The sequence below is a fragment of the Acipenser ruthenus genome, chromosome 32 (genome assembly GCF_902713425.1).
Source record: "Acipenser ruthenus chromosome 32, fAciRut3.2 maternal haplotype, whole genome shotgun sequence".
In the NCBI taxonomy this organism is placed as follows: domain Eukaryota; kingdom Metazoa; phylum Chordata; class Actinopteri; order Acipenseriformes; family Acipenseridae; genus Acipenser; species Acipenser ruthenus.
Window position 1 is genome coordinate 6130144 of NC_081220.1, and position 23454 is coordinate 6153597.

A 23454-nucleotide genomic window follows, 5' to 3' on the forward strand; every position below is an offset into this window, starting at 1 on the left:
TCCGCTGACGAGGGGCAGCAGTAGGTTTAGTGGTTATTTGTTTATGCTCGTCAGATGATTCGGTCAGGAGGGACACAGACCTGCACTTGCTCAAGGCAGACATATTTTAAACTCAAGTCTCATTCTGTATCACCAACACTGCATTGCCATGAAAAACTTGAATAAACCATCTTTGGAAACACTGGTATTAAAATATTGTATATGTACGAATCTTGCAAAATTAAAAAAAAAATATATATATCGGTAGTTTGATACAGCCTCTGTTCTTCTATACAATATTTTATATAATTCTATGCATTTCAGTGGGTAGTTCTAACCGCAAAGTCAGACACACCTAAATTTTTCCCAGTCTTTCCCCACCAACTTTTTGTCACATAATCTGGCCAATCAAATGTTCCATTAAACATTTTAGAGTCGCAAGTAACCAATCAGAAGCAAAGCATTCGTTCTGCCCCCAGAACAAGCTTGGTTTCCAAAAACTCAACTGAACCGGACGCATCATTTTAAAGCGCAAGATTTGCGGCGGGTTTGAGTTTTGAAGATTAGTAGCGGGTGAGTTGTTAACCATTTCATAAAATCCTGGATTTATATTGGTCAGTGATATAAGAACAAGCAATTAAAGTAATTGTGTGCTTTCGTAATATTACTAACCTGCAACTAAGCAAATGTAACAGTCTGGTGATTCAATGAATTGTAGCGCTTACTCGGTGGGAACCTTTGTTACAGGGAGATGGGGTCTGGTAGGAAGATGTTGGAGAGCGGGATTCTGGGAAGAGCGGAGTTCGTTGTACCGGATGTGTGATTTTCAATAAAGTGTGTTCATTTAGAAGTAATACACAGTGTGAGTCTAATCGTTTGTGGAAACCCCATAATTTATAACACTGCTTGTACGAGAGCAGCCTGTTTCCTGTTTGTGTGTGAATACATCATGTAGTCAAATGTTTCCGCATTTTCTGAAACATTATCACGTTAGTATAAACTACACATTGACAATGTAATCCATGTTTAATATATGTGTGTGTGTGTGTGTGTGTGTGTGTGTGTGTGTGTGTGTGTGTGTGTGTGTGTGTGTGTCAATGGTTAACACGATTTCTGCTTCAGGGTTAAACCGAAAAATCGCCGAATTTGCAGGAGTGTTTTTTAATAGACGCACGCGCAATCAGTAATTTAAACTAAACATCTTCATGTTTTGTGGCGATTTAAAAGTGAAATCCACCTTAAGAGTCAGATCAGAATAATTCTGGTATTTTTAAGTTTCTGGAGTCTGAAAGTGAAATACAAATCCACTGCACTCGGGCGAGCGCTTTTACTGGGTGTGCCTGTCAGGAGCCCCCACTTAAACCTCTTTGACAGGACTTATAATCTTTCTTTTTTTTTTATTTTTGGCAGCTACCGAGCAGAACCCCATTTGATACTGCGACAGTTTAAAGATGGAATCAGTCCCGATTAAAGAGGAGCTCCCTAAACTTGAACTGGTCCCCATTAGACTGGAGTTCTCTGGACTGTCTTCCCTCCCCATTAAACAGAAGCTCTGTGAGATGCCATCTGACAGCATCAAGTCGGAGGTGTCTGGGATTAAAGCTGAGCGCAATGAATTGGAGATCTCCCAGACAGAAGAACCCCTTCCTGTGAATGAAGAGGTGCTGGAAATGGTGTGTATTACTAAACTGGAACCCCTCCAGAGACATATATAGAACTATGTGTACTCTCTCGTGTTCTTATCATCACCCAAGATGATGGACCAAAATCTCACTTGAACTCTGCTGATTGTAGCTCTAGATCTATCTATAGATATATATCTGTAGTTTTGACCGTAAAATAACAGAGTTAAGTGATCTTTAACAAAGAACCCATGAACGTGACCACAACCAGAATGGTGAAAATGTAGTCACAGCAGTTATAAGATTTTCTTTTTTAAAGAATTATTTATGGGTTGGTTATGTATGTCAGACTGACTATAAGATATATCTGTCAGAAGTTCTCTACCAATAAATCTCTAGGCAAATGTATTCGACTGCATTGCTGTGTATACAAACTGTATAGGTATTTTGATCTAAGTGCTTTCAATGTATTTCACGCTAGTAATGTGAAACCATTTTTCTTTTCATTTGTGATCAGCAGGGATGCCCTGACATGTCTCAAAACACAGGGGGGGTTGAGCCCCCTTTTAAAATGCTGACTTTGCCTGAGGGGGGCTGAGGTCTCACATACTCGATGCTGGTGGGCAGTTGCTATTCGTTCATCACATGATTTTTTTTTTTTTATAATTTACCATAATCCTAACAATCCTAACCGAAACTTCAAAGCACAGGCAACCTCCAAAACCCTTATTTTATTTTATCCCCACGGGATGAATGAAGTGCATCCAGTACTTTCCCAGGCTTCTTGTAGAGTGTAGGTGTAGCGGTTGATCAAACACAACAGGGTGATGATGTGCACATTGCAGAAGTGTCACTGGTGCTTACATTAAAACATTTACAACTCATTCAGTTGGTGGGGTTCATAGATGTTCTTTGCATTCTTCACAAAATGTAAAAAATACAAATTCTCTGCCAAAATGCAAATTGCGCATTTTTCCACAGTATTCTGTTATAAACAGATTTCTAGGATCCCTGCGGATTAACACCTACTTTGAGCAATCGATCAAATCAATCCATTTTTAAATAAGTTGATCTACACAAAGTCTGACATGATTAAAGCATCATTTAGTAATTTAAAAATGACTTCTTTTATTCTATCGACCCTCATTTTTGTACACTGCAGTTTGTTTGTTTTGAACTTCGGCTCCCTGCTGCAGATGGGTTGAACCCTATTTCAAAACACAAAAAAATGTTTTTTTAGGACTGTACCATTAACGTCCATTACAAATATAATAGGGTGTTACGTACTGTTCTGTGTAAAATGCAGTGTCTGTTGTGGCATTGCAGTTTACACTGAGAAACATCTGCTTCAGAACCGGTACTGTGCCGCCACTGAACCACCTCGAGAGACGGGTCAGTGACAGAATAAAGAGTCTCTGCATTTTACCAGCATGTCCCATTGACACTGAAAGTGATTCCGCATCAGTGCCGCCACAAACACGGTGATTAGTGCTAATCAGATATGAAACCAGCCCTTAATCTTTTTTTCTTTTGTTTTCTGACAGTTACCAAGCAGAACCACGTTTGATGCCTTGGACAATGTGAAGATGGAATCTGTCCCGATTAAAGAGGAGCTCCCTAAACTTGAACTGGTCCCCATTAGACTGGAGTTCACTGGACTGGCTGCCCTCCCCATTAAACAGGAGCTCTGTGAGACGCCCTGTGACAGCATCAAGCCAGTGGTGTCTGGAATTAAAGCTGAGCGCAACGAACTGGAGATCTCCCAGACAGAAGAACCAGTTCTTATGAAAGAAGAGGTGCTGGAAATGGTGCGTATTAAACTGGAGCCCCTGAAAGAGGAGGTACTCTTGAAACCAGGGAAGGAAGAATCCGAAGACTTGAAAGCAGCCCCCACTGAGCTGGGTCCGGTACACCTGCGGGAGTGTAGCGTGGTGCTGGAGAGAATCTATGTGAGAAAGCAAGGCTCTGGAGAGGAAGGCTCTCCCAATAGCACACAAGGAGGTGGACAGGACGACGAGAGCTCACATTCAGAGTGCAGTCCAGCAGGTGAGTGACTGACTAGCTGTGACATTGTCATTCTACACTGAGTGATGGCCACAATGTGACTGAGAGGCTGAGAACAGATAGCAGGGCTCCACATTAGCATCCAGGTTCATTTCACATGTCTACACTGAAGCAAATCACTGTGTCTGTGGCGGCACTGATGCGGAATCACTTTCAGTGTCAATGGGAAATCCTGGTAAATGCAGCGACACTCTCAAGGTGGTTCAGTGGAGGCACAGTGCCGGTGTGAAGCAGATTTTTCTCACTGTGAACAGACACCACATTTTATATAGGACAGTATGTAACACCCTATAATGTGTGTAATAGATGTTACTGGTACAGTCCTAAAACTCCCCTTATTTTTTCGTGTTCTGAAATCTGGTCCTGCCCACATCTGCAGCTGATGACACGGGGCTGAAGTTCGAAACCAACTGTCTGACCAGCGTAGGCTACAATATTGTATATTTTATGTCACAGGTTGGGTAATAAATAGCTTAAATATTTAATTTCACCTCAGAATATAAATGATAAAAACACAAATACTGTTAAAAATACCATATGTTAACAGCATTTCTGCTTTATATTATAAAACAAAGTTTAATTTATTAGAATAAGTTAGAGTTCTGGCTAAAATGGTTTATTCTTTAATTAAAATACTGTAGCCTACTGTTTTATGTGTATGATTACTTGGCACAAAAAGATTGAAACAAACTATCAGTTTAACTTGTCTAAGCAACATACTGAAATGTGAGTTACCGGTAGACTTTATGTTTTGTGCTCTTGCAGATTTGAAGAACAGAATGTTTTTGTTTTTTAAAAAACGAATCCCTATTTAATGTGTGCAGCATACAGTATATTCTTTTGAAGTGTGACACACCGGCAGCATGTTTTAACACTGCATGATCTGCCTTCTATGTAAATGGAGGTATGCTGCCAAATTGCAGCTGAGCCTGTAATATCGCTGTGTGAATGCTGTAGTGAAGGGTCCTTTTTGTAGGTTTACTTTTTTGCTTGAGTTTTTTCTTTTTTTTTTTTAAAGTATTTTTTTTTACTAATTAATAAAAGCATGTCATGATCAGGACCCATCCTTCAATAAAAGGGCCGTTATGGCAGAACAAGTACACACATGAGGAAATACATCCACTCTGTCAGTCTGTGCATACAGTAAATTGGTCAGCAGAAATCAATATATTTTGGAGGTGATTATTGTGAAGAGTCTGAATCGGGATTCATTTCAAGACGTCATATACACAATTTGGGGGTGGGGCCCTCCTAGGCGGTCACCTTGCTTGCCTTGCCCTACGGCCGGCTCTGAGAGACAGTGCTAATCTCTGTAGCCGGACATGTACAAAAGTATTTAACAGCAGTTAAATGGACATTAACACATACCGTGAAACTTCTATTAAACGGCCAGGCATTTATTTACAAAACTCACAAGCAGACCAGCGCCTATTGGAGACTGCCAATTTATTTGAGACCTGGCGATTATATAGACGAGGAAACTTTGGAAAATGAACAAGCAGAAATAAAAATTTGTATTGTTAATATACTGTAATATTGTAAGGGTTTAAAAAGATTAGACAGCCAGGCATGGGTTATATAAATGCGAACAGGCCACTTGAATCAAGCATGGAGGGTTTATTACAGTGAAAAGGGATACAAAACAACCGTGCCAAACTCAATCTTTCTCTTCTCATCTGGACTCCCCTGAACTGACGGTACAGTAAAAACAAGCTCTATATACAAATAAGTAAATTAAAGATATAAACTACTAGCACTTTTGTTTATAAATATAGATCAATGTTGTCTATTAATAAAGATAAGTAATGAAATAATAATAGGTCTAATACTGGTAATAATAAGTTCAATCCATCCCAGATATAGAATGCAGGTAGGTTAGGCTTACAGCGCAATAATAATAATAGTTTGTTTTTTCTTATGGCCCCTGGTGGTGATGTCTCCGTTCAGTATATCCAAGTAACCATTTCCATAACCGCTTAATCCTTTACAGGGTCATGGGGAGTAACCATTATGTATTGTGATAACAGCATCTTCCAGATATCATTTCAATTTCCATTTAAATCATGATCTTATGTACACTTTGTATTACTAAACTTTGTACTTCTGCCCTCATATAATGCGTCTTTATTTTACACATTGCAATTGAAGGTAACCTGGCTTCAAAACGATACAATTAAATACTGGTCTTTTTTATTCTTAATAAAATTACCCTTTTTATTTGTTATAAATGCAATAAATTCAACACAAAGCAACGCGATATACTGTTCAAAGCAAGAATTATTAAACTTAAACCAGAATGTATATGTTTGATGCCCTCAACACACACACTTCAAGTGGTGCTCCGCAGCCCTTGTGTGCTCACAAAGTCTCCTCGCAATTACCCCAGACCGCTCGTGAACCCACAATGCTATTCATGAGCTACTTGACTAACGACGGTGTTTGGGAAACACATCAGATTTGACACGTTGCTGTTACGATGGTCGAGTTACTTTTGGGAAACGGCACCCTGGATAACATTCGAGTTAGACCTAATGTCGTTTAAACAATACATTTCTAGCATATTATTCCAACTATCAACATTAATAAGCACAGTCAACATTGATTATTTGAACATTTTCAACAGTAGTCTTTTTGAAACGAGTAAACACAAGTCTGTTTGCGGATCCTGGAGTAGTCTGTGGACTATGTGGTATCAGTGGTTTTGGTCATGGTCGTGGCAATAATAATGGGTTTTTGTTTCAGAAATGAAAGCTGAAACACATTGAGAGTGGTCCAAGTTTATTGTGTGGTATATTGCAACCAGTAAGTTCCAGTGTGTTTTGCATTGAAGGGATGAATTCGCAACTCCTTAAAGGGAATGTCCGATCCCCCCCCCCCCCCATTAGGAATTTTTCAACAACAATGGATATTGAATGAAGTCATTACCCAGCCTCCATGTTCGTCTTTCTTTAGGGATTTGACATCTCCAATATTTGAATGAAGTCGTTATCCAGCCTCCATGTTCCTCTTTCTTTAGGGATTTGACATCTCCAATCTTTGAATGAAGTCATTACCCAGCCTCCATGTTCCTCTTTCTTTAGGGATTTGACATCTCCAATCTTTGAATGAAGTCATTACCCAGCCTCCATGTTCCTCTTTCTTTAGGGATTTGACATCTCCAATCTTTGAATGAAGTCATTACCCAGCCTCCATGTTCCTCTTTCTTTAGGGATTTGACATCTCCAATCTTTGAATGAAGTCATTACCCAGCCTCCATGTTCCTCTTTCTTTAGGGATTTGACATCTCCAATCTTTGAATGAAGTCATTACCCAGCCTCCATGTTCCTCTTTCTTTAGGGATTTGACATCTCCAATCTTTGGCAAAGCAGTAGGTTTTATGTGTTTTTGTTCATCAGTATTTTGTTCTGGAGGTACTGCCTGTATCAATTGCGGGTTCTCGCTTCCCCTCTGTTAACATCACTGTGTAGTTCTCCTTGTTTGTTAATCACTGCTTCCACCAGATCTTAGTTCATAGCAAAGCAGTAATCGGCTTGTTGATCTCTCATTGAGGGAACACAGGGATCTGGACTAAAGGGTGCATTTCAGTGACTGCTAGCAGGCTCACCAATGCACACAGAACAGCAGCTTCTGAAATGAAAAATCAAGTGAAGGATTTATTCTTTGTTAATATTTGAAAACCTTAAATATATATTGCATGACTTTTGCCCCAACCTCCCCATTGAAATATAGGTCTAAGACTTTAATTTAGAATGTATTCTAGACAATATCAGCCTTTAAACAATTTGCACTAATCCACATGAAACCATTTATATGTCGGCTGTTTCCTTGTTTTTACAAACCATCATATTCCCCTCGCCACATGTGTCTATAATTTCACGTGGTCCCGTCCAATTTGCTGCCCAAGGCCACTTTTGTAAAGTTTTTAATCATTAGCTTTTCCATAATCTCAGTCTACAAGCCATTAATTAGTTAATGGCTAAAGTAAAACTTGTTTTCTTATTACAATGTCAATGTGTCTTACTTTTAAAATGTTCAGATTACTTTTAATTTTTGTAATATGAATTGCATTTATTCTCATGGATCTTTCTCAGTGGAACTGGTAGATAAACATCGTAATGGATCTGCTCCTAAAGACCATCCACAGTAATTTATCAAATTTGGCTAATTGGGTAAAACTTCAATGTAATTTAATGAACATGTCCATAACTACCAGATTGAGTTAACAGCCAAGGTCTTTCAGTGTTTATCAAAAGTAAGAAATAAACAATTTAAATGATTCTTACAACAAAATGCTTTATGTGTTAATTAATTCTATGCAAAATCAATCACCAAATTCATGTTATTTTCTTCCTAATCACTTCTAAGTATTCAAAGTATATTATTTAAAAAGTGGGCATTGAAATGAGTGTGTGTGTGTGTGTCTGTGTGGTGAGAGCCTGTAGTCCCAGAATGCAGCTGGACATCTTTCTCTCCATTCTCACACAGTCCGTACAACACAGCTTGAGATCCCAAACACAGTTCAATTTATTGTATTTATTTGTTTGTCGAAACCAAATTGTACCCAATTATGTAGGTAAAAATCGATGAAACAGTTAAGAGATTTGATTAACATTCCCAGTCCTCTAATTCACTCTCCCTCTAGAAGCTATAGTGTGTGCAATATGAAACTTAATGTTATGTTCTTCTTTAAAAGAGACGGCTATCTCTTACAGCGACCTTTTTGAATAGTCAGAGTTTTCTGGTACTTTTTTTTTTTTTTTTTTCAAAAACAATTCACATACATTTTGAACTTTTATATGTTTCCCATAACATCACTCAAGCATTTTGACACTTGACATTGAAGACTATGACTTTGGCACTGACTGGCACTCAGTTCTCTTTTAAAAGCCCAATCATTTGACAACTGCCTGATCATATTCCTCCCACTTTCACAAAAGCCGTTCCAACAGAAAAGGCTACCTTCCTTCCCTCCTAATAACGTTTAACCTCTGGGCGGGAGGGTGGGAAAGTTAGAGTCCAGCCAACCCTGACCCTGACACCTGTCAAATACCAGACGGACATGGCTGCCTTTTCTAACCTGGATGCCCTGCCGTCTGCTAACCGCTGTCTCTAATTTTATCCTATTGTTGCCCCCTGGGTTTCTGTTAGAAGGCGCACGTTTAACCACCACATTTTCCCTTAAGCCCCATGTCCCCATGTAGCAGCACTAACCCATCTGGCTGCAGTGCAGGGCATAGGGTCAGCAACACCCGCTCTGGCGGTGGTGGTGGTGGCAGTGGCCACACTGCTGCTAGTGGTGACAACAGCCACTCCTCTGCTGCTGCTGGGGCAAACGGCCACTCAGGCACGGGTGCTGTCGGCTCCAGACGCTCCGACAGGCTCACTTTCTCTCCCCGTGGGAACCATAGCTCCGCCCCCTCTGGTTGACATGACTGCCATTCCCCCTTCCTGGGCTGGCGGTAGCTCCTCCCCCTGAGAATGCTGGGCTGAGAGCTCCGCCTCCTTCTCTGGTAACTTGGCTGGCGGTAGCTCCTCCCCTTTAGACTGCTAGGCTGAGAGCTCCTTCTTTCCTGACCAACAGGATGGCAGCTGCCTTCTTCTGCCCCGCCGCCTTTTCCGCCTCTTCTTATTTTACTGGCTAATGGAACAGAAGCCCCTCCTTCCTTCTCGTCTCCTTTCTTTTCAGTGGCGGACGCGACCCGGAAGCCCTTTCGTCTTACCCATCTCTTCACTCTGCTGTCTGCTTTGCACAAACTGTCAAGGCTGGTGTTGTTTCAAAGAATAATTTGTCCTGTTTAGAATTAATAAAACCTGTAATTATACATTTTACTTGTTTTTTTTAGTTATGTTTATTTGAATCAAACTTAGTTGGAATCGCCACTGTTGGTCAAAATTCTCAGGAATCTACAGGAGGGTTCTGTATTTAATCTGGGGTCTACAGGGTTAATATGACATCTATTGGGGAATATGACTTTATTCCGAATCGGCAGGCTTACCCCCCCCCCTGCCAATATACTAGACTTAATATTCAATCACTCTTATTCATTTATTTCTAATACACAGATTTAAAATGATCTTTATTGCTAATCGGCGGGTTTGTCCTCCGATATATTGGAGTTAATATTCAATCACTCTTATTCATTTATTCTATTTTTATACAGCAGATTTGTGAATCAACATATAATCAATGAGTTTATTTCCAATTACTCTCTCATTTACAATCAACAAACAAGGTTATCGTACACACAATTACTCCCAGAAAACTCCTGTAACCTTGACAAGCTTATTGTGCATTCAACTGCTCTCTGGTTTCTCCTGCAACCCAATCTAACAAATGACTCTCTGGGTTCTCTTGCAACCTAGGCTAGCCTTTCCCATTTGCATGTTCAATTACTCTCAACATAGGCAAGCTTTTTTTATTTTTTTTATAAACTTAGTCGTTGCCAGTAATTTATTATTTTCTCCCAATTTGGAATGGCCAATTATTTTATTACGCTTGGCTCACCGCTACCACCCCTGCGCTGACTCGGGAGGTTGAAGATGAACACACGCTGTCCTCCGAAGCGTGTGCCATCAAGCCGACCGCTTTTTTTCACACTGCAGACTCACCATGCAGCCACCCAAGAGCTACAGCGTCGGAGGACAACGCAGCTCTCGGTCAGCTTACAGGCAAGCCCGCAGGCGCCCGGCCAGAATACAGGGGTCACTGGTGTGCGGTGAGCCGAGACACCCTGTCCGACCTAAGCCCTCCCTCCCCCCGGGCGACGCTCGGCCAATTGTGCGCCGTCCCTTGGAAGCTCCTGTCCTCGATCGGCAAAGGAATAGCCTAGATTCAAACTCGCGACTTGCAGACTATAGAGCGCATCTTGCACTCACGTGGAGCGCCTTTACTGGATGTGCCACTCGGGAACCCCCCAGCATAGGCAAGCTTAACTGTATGTACAGTCCCTCTCAGGAAATTAGCAATAAACAACTTGACTCCCTGGTCTTCGCAACCAGAATGGGATCAGGACCATTATACTCTGTATAGTACAGGGTTGCCAGATTTCTACAGTGTTTATAGCCCAAAATCACTTCAAAACTAGCCTCATTTGTTTTTTTTTTACTGAAACCAAGCTTATTACCATTAACATGTAGCCCTATCCTTCAATGCTGCTACTGTTTCCCAAAGAAGAAAACAGTTCAATCTTTTAAAGTTATGCCACCAATCTAATTAGATGATCACATCATTTAAATCAATTAAACAGCCACATCAATTAAATACACCTAACAAATTAAAAAAGGCAAGTTGTTGGCTCTTTTTTGCAAACACAAAAAAGTTAAGTTAATTGAAAGTATACCCCATGCATTGAAATAACACATAAAAAAACATTTTTAACCTCTTACCTTCAAACTCCTCGTGTAAGGGCCAGCTGTTATCATCACGCAGGTGTATCTCAAGTCAATTTTAAATGTACAAAGAAAAAAGTATGTACCAAATAAAACATTTTTACTTTTATATATATATATACCTAAAGAAAAAGATTCTACAAGCATCAGTCAGTTTCGTCCCATTTCCCTATTAAACGTAGAAGGCAAGATTTTCTTCAGCATTATTGCTCAGAGATTGTCAGCTTACCTATTAAAGAACTGCTTCATTGACACTTCAATACAAAAAGCGGGCATTCCAGGTTTCCCAGGTTGCTTAGAACACATCAATGTGATCTGGCAACAAATTCAATCAGCTAAAAAGGAGAGGAAGGAGCTCCATGTGACATTCCTGGATTTGGCTAATGCATATGGTTCAGTGCCACATGAACTACTTTGGGCAGCATTTGATTTTTTCAGTGTACCGATGACAATAACAAATTTAGTGAAAGCCTATTTTGGAGATTTGCAATTCAGTTTTTCAACTTCAGAATTCAGCACTACATGGCAATGCCTAGAGGTTGGAATAATGGCAGGATGCACCATTTCTCCACTGGCTTTTACCATGGCAATGGAAGTAATCATTAGGGCATCAAAATGGGTAGTAGGAGGAGAGCGCTTGGCTTCTGGAATGCGACTACCACCAATTCGAGCATACATGGATGACATGACAACCATGACTACAACAGTAGCCTGCACTAATCGATTATTGGGCAAATTAACCAATAACATTGAATGGGCACGAATGCAATTCAAGCCCACTAAATCAAGGAGCATCTCTATAATTAAAGGCAAAGTAGTAGATAAAACATTCTTCATTAATGGTGAGGCAATACCAACAGTGTCTGAGAAGCCAGTGAAGAGTCTTGGGAGATGGTACGACGGGGATCTAAAGGACACAGTTCGTGTGGGAGAAGTTAGACAACAAGCAGTGGAAGGGTTGAAGAGCATAGACAGCTGCGCTCTACCAGGTAAACTAAAACTCTGGTGCTTTCAGTTTGGTCTACTGCCGAGGTTGCTGTGGCCACTGACTGTGTACGAGGTTTCTTTGACAACAGTAGAGAAGCTGGAAGCTTTAATCAGTTCATACATCAGGAAATGGTTGGGAGTTCCACGCTGCCTCAGCAGAGTGGGACTTTATGGTAAAGGAATACTGCAGCTACCAGTCTCTGCTCTAACCGAGGAGTTTAAGTGCGCCAAGGTCAGACTGGAAATGACATTAGTAGAGTCACGCGATAAATGCGTAAGGGAGGCAGCACCTGTGTTGAAAACTGGAAGAAAGTGGGCGGCAAAGAAAGCTGTGGAAGATGCAAAGGCTGCCCTTCGAATTGGTGATATCATGGGGCAAGTTCAGCATGGAAGAGGGGGTCTTGGTTTCAGTTCAACTCCTCCTACATGGCACAAGGCGGCCCCAGCTCAAAGAAGGAAGCTGGTAGTCAACGAGGTGCAAAAGCAGGAGGAGAGGATGAGGTGTATAAAGGCCATTTCCCAGGCCAAACAGGGAGAATGGATGAGATGGGAGAGTGTGGAACAACGCAAGATTGGCTGGCAAGACCTATGGTCAATGGAACAGAGCAGGATCAGTTTCCTCATCAGGTCAACATATGATGTTCTCCCATCACCACAGAACCTAAACCTCTGGGTAGGAGAGGATCCCTCATGTCCTTTGTGTTCATCACCTGCAACATTAAGGCACATTTTGACAGGATGTAAGGTGGCTCTTAGCCAAGGACGGTTTACTTGGCGCCATGACCAGGTGCTGCGATGTTTGGCCTTAGCATTGGAAGACAAGCGTAACATGACCAATAAGTTGCCACCTGTTCCATCAAAACATTACACACAAAAGACAACATTCCTCCGCCCAGGAGAGCAACCACCAAGAAAAGGTGTTAAAACCAATCCTCGCCCAGGACAACTGGAAGCTGCTAGAGACTGGAATATGCTGGCAGATGTTGGTCAACGGCTTATTTTTCCACCTGAGATTGCCACCACTAACCTTCGACCAGATATTGTCTTGTGGTCTGGATCAGCACGCCTTGTTCACCTGGTAGAGTTAACAGTGCCATGGGAGGACGCTGTAGATGAGGCGTATGAGAGGAAGAAACTGCGGTATGCTCAACTAGCCACTGAAGCGGAACAGCGAGGATGGAGAGTTCGGGTTTACCCAGTGGAAGTGGGTTGTCGAGGATTTGTGGCACACTCTACAACCCGGTTTCTCAGAGACGTCGGATTCAGTGGCCAAGAGTTGCGTCGCACAGTGAAGAACTTATCTGAAGCAGCAGAGAGGAGCAGCAACTGGCTGTGGTTGAGACGGAAAGATTCTGGCTGGGGACAGGTAAGTAAGCTGGGCTGAGTTGAGTGGGGGACGGAGGGGGGTGATGCTGGGACGCCAGAATCACCGTCGAGCCCTCTTGAGGTGTCGTGGGCTAGTCGACGAAACACTGAGGATGGAAGGTGCCCACTTGAAAACCCCAGAGATGTACCCTACTTAGCTCAATCCAGACGGTTGTCATGCTGATGCGCTGGGGAGGCCGCACTTTGGTTGATCCCCGGAGCCAGCATCGCAGCCGTTGTGTGTGCTGATGCGCCAGGGAGGCAAAATAAGCTGATCCCTGGAGCCAGCATTACACTTCAGCCATTAACACCAGACAGAAGGATATCTACATCATCATATGGAAGGAAACGTAAATGGATGGAGACGCATATGGATCATATTAGTTTACTGTAAAGCTACGTCTTAGTTGGTGCTTATCTTGGCGAGAGCCGAGTTCAAATCAGCATGAAGTTTTAACACCTACTCTCGTGTAATGGAAATCATGAAGATCTGGATACGTCCAGTGACTGCTGTGAATAGTGCAGCTGGCAACAAGGGAAAGACCTTGTGACAGCCTGGAGAGACAGCTGACAGGAGGAAAGAGACCCCATTGGGGCTGGTAAGGGTTAGCTACCCTTGTCGGCAGTATCCAGCTCTGTGTTTACAGGATGCTGGAGACACCCGCCCAAGGCTTCTAAGAAATTAAAGAGAAAAATACCCCTAGAGTCTGCGAGAGCGGGGGCGGAAGATGACTCAACGTTGGACAACACGGTTAACGACTTAGGAACGGAAACGGATATGAGTATGGAGAGTACTTCACAAAAGACTAGTTCAAGATCTGCAGTTAACAAAGACATGGAACTCCAGGTTTGTGTCTGCGGCTGGAGCAAGGCGACAACTGTCAGGGGTTTGAAGATTCATCAAGGGAGAATGAAATGCTTGAGGGAGAAGGGACAAGGGCCTCGCATTGATCAGTACTTCTTACGAAGTCAGTCAAGTCAGTCGAATGAAATCCAGCGACAGGAAGCAAACCACAGTTCGCAGGATATCAGCACCCCTGTCATAGATGTGAGGAGGACTTGCATGGACACAGTTAGTGATGAACCTAATGATCCTTGTGAACCCGGTCAGACAAACCAGCATAAGAGAGAAAAGAACCTCAACGGGCACAAGCCTGGAGTTAAATGGCCAAGAGCTTGTGAGAAAACTGCATGGGACACAGTAAACACAGATCTCTGCGTTGCATTGGAAAGATTAAGTGGAACAGTTGAAAAGAAGCTGGATAAATTTGGGGACATCATCTACGCATATGGAAGTGAGAGGTTTGGAGTTGAAAAAAGGAAGGAAAAAGTACAAACTATTCCTGGAAAGTCTAGACGGCAGCAGGAGATTGAACGCTTAGTTAGAGAAAGGAGACAGCTGAGGAACCAATGGAGAAGAGCAGAACAAAGTCAGAAGGAGGGACTCAATCTCTTACAAAGGGTCATAAAAGATAAGCTTGCAACATTGCGCAGAGCTGAGCGCCTACGGAAACGCTACAAAAAGAAGGAGCGTGCGAGAGCTAACTTTTATAAAGACCCATTCAAATTTGTAAAGAAGTTATTCACCAGTGAGAAGAATGGCACACTAAAAGCATCTAAGGTTGAGCTGGAGAGATATTTGGAGGAAACACATACAGATTCAAAAAGGCAGGAGCCTATGTCAATTCCGTCAGACATCCCACCTATCAATCCACCAGAATACCAAATGGAGGACTGTGCACCTAAGTGGAAAGAAATAGAGCAAGCTGTGAAAAAAGCAAGGGCTTCATCATCTCCAGGGCCTAATGGAGTTCCGTACAGAGTGTACAAGAGTGCTTCAGGAGTTCTACGAATTCTGTGGAAATTGATGAAAGTGGCATGGGAAAAACAGGTTGTACCAAGAGCATGGCGCCGAGCAGGTGGAGTCTTTATACCTAAAGAAAAAGATTCTACAAGCATCAGTCAGTTTCGTCCCATTTCCCTATTAAACGTAGAAGGCAAGATTTTCTTCAGCATTATTGCTCAGAGATTGTCAGCTTACCTATTAAAGAACTGCTTCATTGACACTTCAATACAAAAAGCGGGCATTCCAGGTTTCCCAGGTTGCTTAGAACACATCAATGTGATCTGGCAACAAATTCAATCAGCTAAAAAGGAGAGGAAGGAGCTCCATGTGACATTCCTGGATTTGGCTAATGCATATGGTTCAGTGCCACATGAACTACTTTGGGCAGCATTTGATTTTTTCAGTGTACCGATGACAATAACAAATTTAGTGAAAGCCTATTTTGGAGATTTGCAATTCAGTTTTTCAACTTCAGAATTCAGCACTACATGGCAATGCCTAGAGGTTGGAATAATGGCAGGATGCACCATTTCTCCACTGGCTTTTACCATGGCAATGGAAGTAATCATTAGGGCATCAAAATGGGTAGTAGGAGGAGAGCGCTTGGCTTCTGGAATGCGACTACCACCAATTCGAGCATACATGGATGACATGACAACCATGACTACAACAGTAGCCTGCACTAATCGATTATTGGGCAAATTAACCAATAACATTGAATGGGCACGAATGCAATTCAAGCCCACTAAATCAAGGAGCATCTCTATAATTAAAGGCAAAGTAGTAGATAAAACATTCTTCATTAATGGTGAGGCAATACCAACAGTGTCTGAGAAGCCAGTGAAGAGTCTTGGGAGATGGTACGACGGGGATCTAAAGGACACAGTTCGTGTGGGAGAAGTTAGACAACAAGCAGTGGAAGGGTTGAAGAGCATAGACAGCTGCGCTCTACCAGGTAAACTAAAACTCTGGTGCTTTCAGTTTGGTCTACTGCCGAGGTTGCTGTGGCCACTGACTGTGTACGAGGTTTCTTTGACAACAGTAGAGAAGCTGGAAGCTTTAATCAGTTCATACATCAGGAAATGGTTGGGAGTTCCACGCTGCCTCAGCAGAGTGGGACTTTATGGTAAAGGAATACTGCAGCTACCAGTCTCTGCTCTAACCGAGGAGTTTAAGTGCGCCAAGGTCAGACTGGAAATGACATTAGTAGAGTCACGCGATAAATGCGTAAGGGAGGCAGCACCTGTGTTGAAAACTGGAAGAAAGTGGGCGGCAAAGAAAGCTGTGGAAGATGCAAAGGCTGCCCTTCGAATTGGTGATATCATGGGGCAAGTTCAGCATGGAAGAGGGGGTCTTGGTTTCAGTTCAACTCCTCCTACATGGCACAAGGCGGCCCCAGCTCAAAGAAGGAAGCTGGTAGTCAACGAGGTGCAAAAGCAGGAGGAGAGGATGAGGTGTATAAAGGCCATTTCCCAGGCCAAACAGGGAGAATGGATGAGATGGGAGAGTGTGGAACAACGCAAGATTGGCTGGCAAGACCTATGGTCAATGGAACAGAGCAGGATCAGTTTCCTCATCAGGTCAACATATGATGTTCTCCCATCACCACAGAACCTAAACCTCTGGGTAGGAGAGGATCCCTCATGTCCTTTGTGTTCATCACCTGCAACATTAAGGCACATTTTGACAGGATGTAAGGTGGCTCTTAGCCAAGGACGGTTTACTTGGCGCCATGACCAGGTGCTGCGATGTTTGGCCTTAGCATTGGAAGACAAGCGTAACATGACCAATAAGTTGCCACCTGTTCCATCAAAACATTACACACAAAAGACAACATTCCTCCGCCCAGGAGAGCAACCACCAAGAAAAGGTGTTAAAACCAATCCTCGCCCAGGACAACTGGAAGCTGCTAGAGACTGGAATATGCTGGCAGATGTTGGTCAACGGCTTATTTTTCCACCTGAGATTGCCACCACTAACCTTCGACCAGATATTGTCTTGTGGTCTGGATCAGCACGCCTTGTTCACCTGGTAGAGTTAACAGTGCCATGGGAGGACGCTGTAGATGAGGCGTATGAGAGGAAGAAACTGCGGTATGCTCAACTAGCCACTGAAGCGGAACAGCGAGGATGGAGAGTTCGGGTTTACCCAGTGGAAGTGGGTTGTCGAGGATTTGTGGCACACTCTACAACCCGGTTTCTCAGAGACGTCGGATTCAGTGGCCAAGAGTTGCGTCGCACAGTGAAGAACTTATCTGAAGCAGCAGAGAGGAGCAGCAACTGGCTGTGGTTGAGACGGAAAGATTCTGGCTGGGGACAGGTAAGTAAGCTGGGCTGAGTTGAGTGGGGGACGGAGGGGGGTGATGCTGGGACGCCAGAATCACCGTCGAGCCCTCTTGAGGTGTCGTGGGCTAGTCGACGAAACACTGAGGATGGAAGGTGCCCACTTGAAAACCCCAGAGATGTACCCTACTTAGCTCAATCCAGACGGTTGTCATGCTGATGCGCTGGGGAGGCCGCACTTTGGTTGATCCCCGGAGCCAGCATCGCAGCCGTTGTGTGTGCTGATGCGCCAGGGAGGCAAAATAAGCTGATCCCTGGAGCCAGCATTACACTTCAGCCATTAACACCAGACAGAAGGATATCTACATCATCATATGGAAGGAAACGTAAATGGATGGAGACGCATATGGATCATATTAGTTTACTGTAAAGCTACGTCTTAGTTGGTGCTTATCTTGGCGAGAGCCGAGTTCAAATCAGCATGAAGTTTTAACACCTACTCTCGTGTAATGGAAATCATTATATATATATATATATATATATATATATATATATATATATATATATATATATATATATATATATATATATATAATATTAGTTTCAAAAAAGCTCCTCTGAGTCTGCACCATCTTCTGCGTTATTTGCTTCATATATGTCGCCTGTAAACAGTGACAGCATTGCTTTGGATGGCTGAAATTGGTTGCAGCAACACTTATTACGCTGCATATATGCTCTGACCCTAAGAATGTTTTCCAACAATTTCTCTTGCATGCGGGTCCTTAGTTTGGTTTTGATTAGGGCCATTTGTGAAAAAGCACGTTCCACTGATGCATTGCTAAATGGTAGGGCTAAAAGAGATAAGGCAAAAAGACCAAGTTCAGTGAAATCTTTATCACCAGCTGCATCGGAGTGTTTAGCCACTTCAACCCAGAACTCTTTAATTTGGTTGTCTTCAGTGTGCTCCCAGTGTACATTGTTCAAAGCTCGCCATTGCTGTTCGAGTTTGCCAAGATCTCCATTGTACAAAAATGATAAATTTGCCATCTGTTCCTTTTTGGAACTGAGTACAACAGTTGGGCTGAGAACGGTAAGTGACTCAAGTTGCTGGATATTAGGAGGCAATCTTTGTTTGATCTCTTTCAGAAACTCGAACATGTAATCTCTGCATCTGTGTTTGATATCCTCTGCTTTCTGAGGTTCGATCTTTGATTGTGACAGTTCTAACTGGAACTTGATCCCGAAGTCCACTGCTGAAAGTGGCAAGCTGTTTCTGTCGGACGTTATGTCAAAATCCATTACAGATGACCATGTTGGAAAATCGTGAGGTTTCATGATTCGTTGGATCAAACTGCGGTAAAATGTCATTAAATCAGCAAGAGGTTTCGCTGGATTGGCACCATCAAGCTGAAACAGCTTGTTTATTCTGTTGACCTCAGTGACGAGGGGCTGAAAAAAAAACACATACATTCTGTTTACGCGGTCTGAATGCATCTGGTACAGCAGTTCAGCATTGTAATTCCTTTCAGTGTCCTTTGTAAGCTGAAAGTGCAACTTTAGCTCTTCATACTGAGAAAGCACTCGATCAACACACTGGCTAATTGCAAGCCATCTTGTGTCAGAAAGCTGCAAAATCTTCAGCGGGCCAACATTAATGGTGGCATAGAGATCGCGGTACTTCTTTTGACGCTGAGTGCTGTGGGAAAACCACGAGTATGTCTGTGATACCATGTACTCGATGTTTCGAGGAAGTACGTCCATTGCTTTTGATGCACAGAGCTGCAGTGAATGACAAACACACTTGATGTACACAATTTTTGGATTCACCTCCCTTAACTTTGTTAGTACCGAATTATTTTTCCCACACATTGTATTGCAACCGTCTGTTGCCAGACCAATGCATCTTTCCACTTCTTTTGTTTTCCTTTAAGAATTTTTAACAAGGCTGTTGCAATGCTGTGAGAATCACCGGCTGGCAAGCTAACAATCCCGGTAAATGATACGTTCATGTTTTCTGCTGAAGTACCTGAACACCACACACAGTTGCTTGTTTGCACTGATGTCTGTGCTTTCGTCCACAATTAGAGAGTATGGCTCTTTGGCGATGTCTTCAAGCATCTCCTGATGAACAATGGGCCCGATGACACATTTTATAAGTGCTGAGCATTTTGTTCTATGAAGACTAATATCCTTCTGTACAACTTCCCTGACTATGCATCCCAAATGATCTACGGTGAGGATGCTGGAAAGGCAAGCAATATGGGCTGCCAGCTTCAACTCGCATATTTTAATGGAATTGTCAACTTGTTTCTTAAATCCTGTGTCAAATAAGCTTCTTGTATTTGAATAGGGAGCTGCATTTCTAATATGTTTCTCTGTCTTCCTGTGAGCTAACAGATCGCTGTGATGCGCTCGCACTTCACATTTACAGTACCTACACGCTGCTTTTGAGTCATCGCCAGGTACACGGCTAATCCATGCTTGTAACCCTTTTTCTTTCTCAGTCTTTGCAGTATTTTTTTCAGTATTTAGATTACTTCTTTATTTTTCCTGCTTTTTAGCGGTTTCGATGTTTCTACCCTGTTTCTTAAAATGGCTGCTTTTCACTGTCAATTAACACAATCATTCGTCTCTCACTCCTGTTCACTCGCATGGTCATGCGCAGTGGTGGTTGTGGTCATGCGCAATATGTTATTTTATTGGGAAACAAAGTTTTACATAGTTTGTGTGCACTGCGGCGGGTAGGCTGCAAAAGTTTATACATTTTTAATAAAGTTATTCTTTTTTTATATGTATAAAGTAAACTAGCCCAAAAAACCACGAGACCTCTTGAAAGTAGCCCAAAAAGTAGCAACCAGCGACTCCTAAATATTTCCCGCGGCTGTCTTTTTAAAGGAAAACCGCGGACCTGGCAACTCTGGTATAGTATTTCAAACACCCAATCTCTGTCTACTTTACACCACCCCTTAAATCTGTTTTTCGAAAAAGACTAAAAGTTCTAGGCTGACTCTCCTGATCAAACCTTCCGAGATCGGCACAGGGCCCCAGAATCAGAGTGCACAGATTCCTCGTAGAAATGTACAGCTCTGTTACCTCCTACAATCTCCCTATCCTAATCTAGCTGATCGGGCTAGTATTAATAACAGATAGGTACCCATTGCAACCCTTTTTGACAAATAATAAACAATAATCAACAACACCAGAAAAAACAGTATAGTAGGTTACTATTCCTGTGATGAATAAATTAAACTTATACTCACTCATCCTTAGTATTCCTCTAAAGTTCAGTTAAAGAGAGGTTAGAAGGTTCCTTCATGCGTTCAGATGGATGAAATCAAATCAGTTTTGCAGCCTCCCTGGTGCGGACTACACTACAGTTACCTACACTACCTAACCCAGAAAAGGTCATGAAACGACATAATGAGGAAGGAACATTTTCTGCATTTCTTACTTAAAACCGGCTCTGATTTTTCACTCCTGTTTGTTTTTTCCAGGTTCCAGTCCAGCAGTTAAAGCAAGGACCCAGTTAAGGAATTTAAAAATACTGACAGGAGAGAAATTAAAATATACCAGAGGAGAGAAACCGTATCACTGCTCTGACTGTGGAAAGAGTTTCAGGCACTCAGGAGACCTTGTGATACACCAGCGAATTCACACAGGAGAGAAACCCTATCGCTGCTCTGACTGTGGAAAGAGGTTCAAGTCATCAGGACACCGTACAGCACACCAGCGAATTCACACAGGAGAGAAACCGCATTGCTGCTCTGACTGTGGAAAGAGTTTCAGGAACTCAGGAGACCTTTCAAAACACCAACGAATTCACACAGGAGAGAAACCTTATCGCTGTTCGCACTGTGGGAAGAGTTTCAGTCGGTCTGGAAATTTTGAATTGCATAAGCGAACTCACAAAGGAGAGAAACCATATCACTGTTCTGACTGTGGGAAGAGTTTCAGTCGGTCAGAACACCTATTAATACATCAGCGAATACACACTGGAGAGAGACCGTATCACTGCACTGACTGTGGGAAGAGTTTCAGTCGATCAGGACAACTTGTAACACACCAGCGAATTCACACAGGAGAGAAACCATATTACTGCTCTGACTGTGGGAAGAGTTTCAGGGATTCAACAGACCTTGTAAAACACCAGAGAACTCACACAGGAGTAAAGCCATATCACTGCTCCGACTGTGGTAAAAGTTTCAGTCAGTCAGGACAACTTGGAAAACATCAGCGGATTCACACAGGAGAAAAAACGTTTCATTGCTCTGACTGTGGGAAGAGTTTCAGTTCGTTAGCAAACCTTGTTTCACACCAGCGAATTCACTCAGGAGAGAAACCGTATCACTGCTCTAACTGTGGGAAAAGTTTCCGTCACTCAGCATCCTTTGCTGTACACCGGCACATTCACACAGGAGAGAAACCGTATCACTGCTCTCACTGTGGGAAGAGTTTCGGTCACTTGGCATCCTTTGCTGCACACCAGCGTATTCACACAGGAGAGAAACCGTACCGCTGCTCTGACTGTGGAAAGACTTTCAGACGGTCGGGACACCTTGTTTCACACCGGCGCGTTCACACAGGAGAGAAACCGTACCGCTGCTCTGATTGTGGGAAGAGTTTCAGTCAGTCAAGATCCCGTGTTACACACCAGCAAATTCACACAGGAGAGAAAAAAAAAAGAAAATGTAAATAATGTTCCTGCATAAAAATAACTTTTATCCATTTTGCTTCCTGGCATTTCAGCACAGCAGTGTGCTGCTGAATAGTGTGGCTGCCCAAGCCGAGGAGACAGTCAGAAAAAATCCTTAAATGGAATTTACTAGTGTAACGACCTCGCCCTTAGCACAAAGCCAACCACTATGGAGTGATTACCTCCCTATATTAAATATATCCCATGACAAAAACAAGTTCGACAAACAGCTGTTTAAAGGGGTGATCTCAAATGCAAAAATCCAAGTTAGGAGAAGCAATTAGGCCAATCTTGTCAAGCAAATAGGCACAATTGGAAAGGTGCTGGGGCCCAAGATTCACACAATTCTTGCTTCTAACTTGGCGCCTTTTTTTTGATCGCTTCGCTCCACTTTATCGCTCCTCTTGAAATGCTCTTTGTATGATTGAAGTGACTGAGACACACACTCACATTGTAATACGAAAGACATAATTTCGGATTGGATCAGAATCTGAGTGCTCATGTATCACAGAGCAGCTCTCCTGGTAAACCCTTTGAAGGAGGAAACAAACTGCTATTGTTAATTATTTTGCATAGAATGGCACAAGGCAGCTGTAATAGAGTAAATGTGGATGCGCTTTTAGACTGTGTGTTGCTGCTTGCCCCACCTTGTGCAAATTCAAAGTGTAAAACCAGATAACACAACAAGCAGGGCACAAGCTAAGCGATGAGCTGTATTTGATTAGGGAAATAAAAGCTGTTTACTTTGACTATCTGCGTCAGTCTGGATTCTTATAGAAATCAAATGTAAGACAACAAATATACTAGAAGTGTCAGGGGTGGAAGTTGCAGGTTGAGATTTTAGAGTCAGTGTTTCCCTGCATGCATCACTGTGAGCAGCTCCTTCCTCCAGACACAGACCCACACTGGAATGTTTAGATGACTGGGTGTGAGGAGCCTTGTGTTAACAATGGGAGAACTGGGCTGACTGGGGAGGTAACTGCTACTGCCTATTTCAATAGTCTTATTACTGTGTTGTTACATTATGGACAGCAGTGGTGCTCTGGCTCCCTCTTGTGGTCACTATTAATATCTGCTGTGTGTCTCTCGGAGGTCAAATTAATTGCTCTTTGTCATTAAAATGCTGTTTTTATCATCAAACTCTTTGGACTACTTTTCTGAGTATGAACACATCTCTTCTGTATGCAGGTTTTTAAATGATGAAAACAAGAAAAAGAATGAAGTAAA

The 23454-nt window shown here is 42.6% G+C and overlaps 1 protein-coding gene across 4 annotated transcripts; it reads left to right on the plus strand.

Annotated features, from left to right (window-relative positions):
- The first annotated feature begins 425 nt into the window (after nucleotides 1-425).
- On the plus strand, nucleotides 426-23367 carry LOC117395238 (zinc finger protein ZFP2-like). Of its 4 annotated transcripts, XM_059005783.1 has the most exons (5): nucleotides 426-552; nucleotides 727-841; nucleotides 1390-1652; nucleotides 3146-3647; nucleotides 21029-23367. In XM_059005783.1, the coding sequence occupies exons 3-5, from the start codon at nucleotides 1431-1433 to the stop codon at nucleotides 22228-22230; spliced, it is 1926 nt and encodes a 641-aa protein (XP_058861766.1). In that variant the 5' UTR covers nucleotides 426-552; nucleotides 727-841; nucleotides 1390-1430; the 3' UTR covers nucleotides 22231-23367. The 4 variants fall into 4 exon arrangements, with proteins under 4 accessions (XP_058861766.1, XP_058861764.1, XP_058861763.1 ...); XM_059005781.1 differs by lacking the exon at nucleotides 727-841; XM_059005780.1 differs by lacking the exon at nucleotides 426-552 and having other exon boundaries at nucleotides 565-813.
- Nucleotides 23368-23454: the final 87 nt, after the last annotated feature.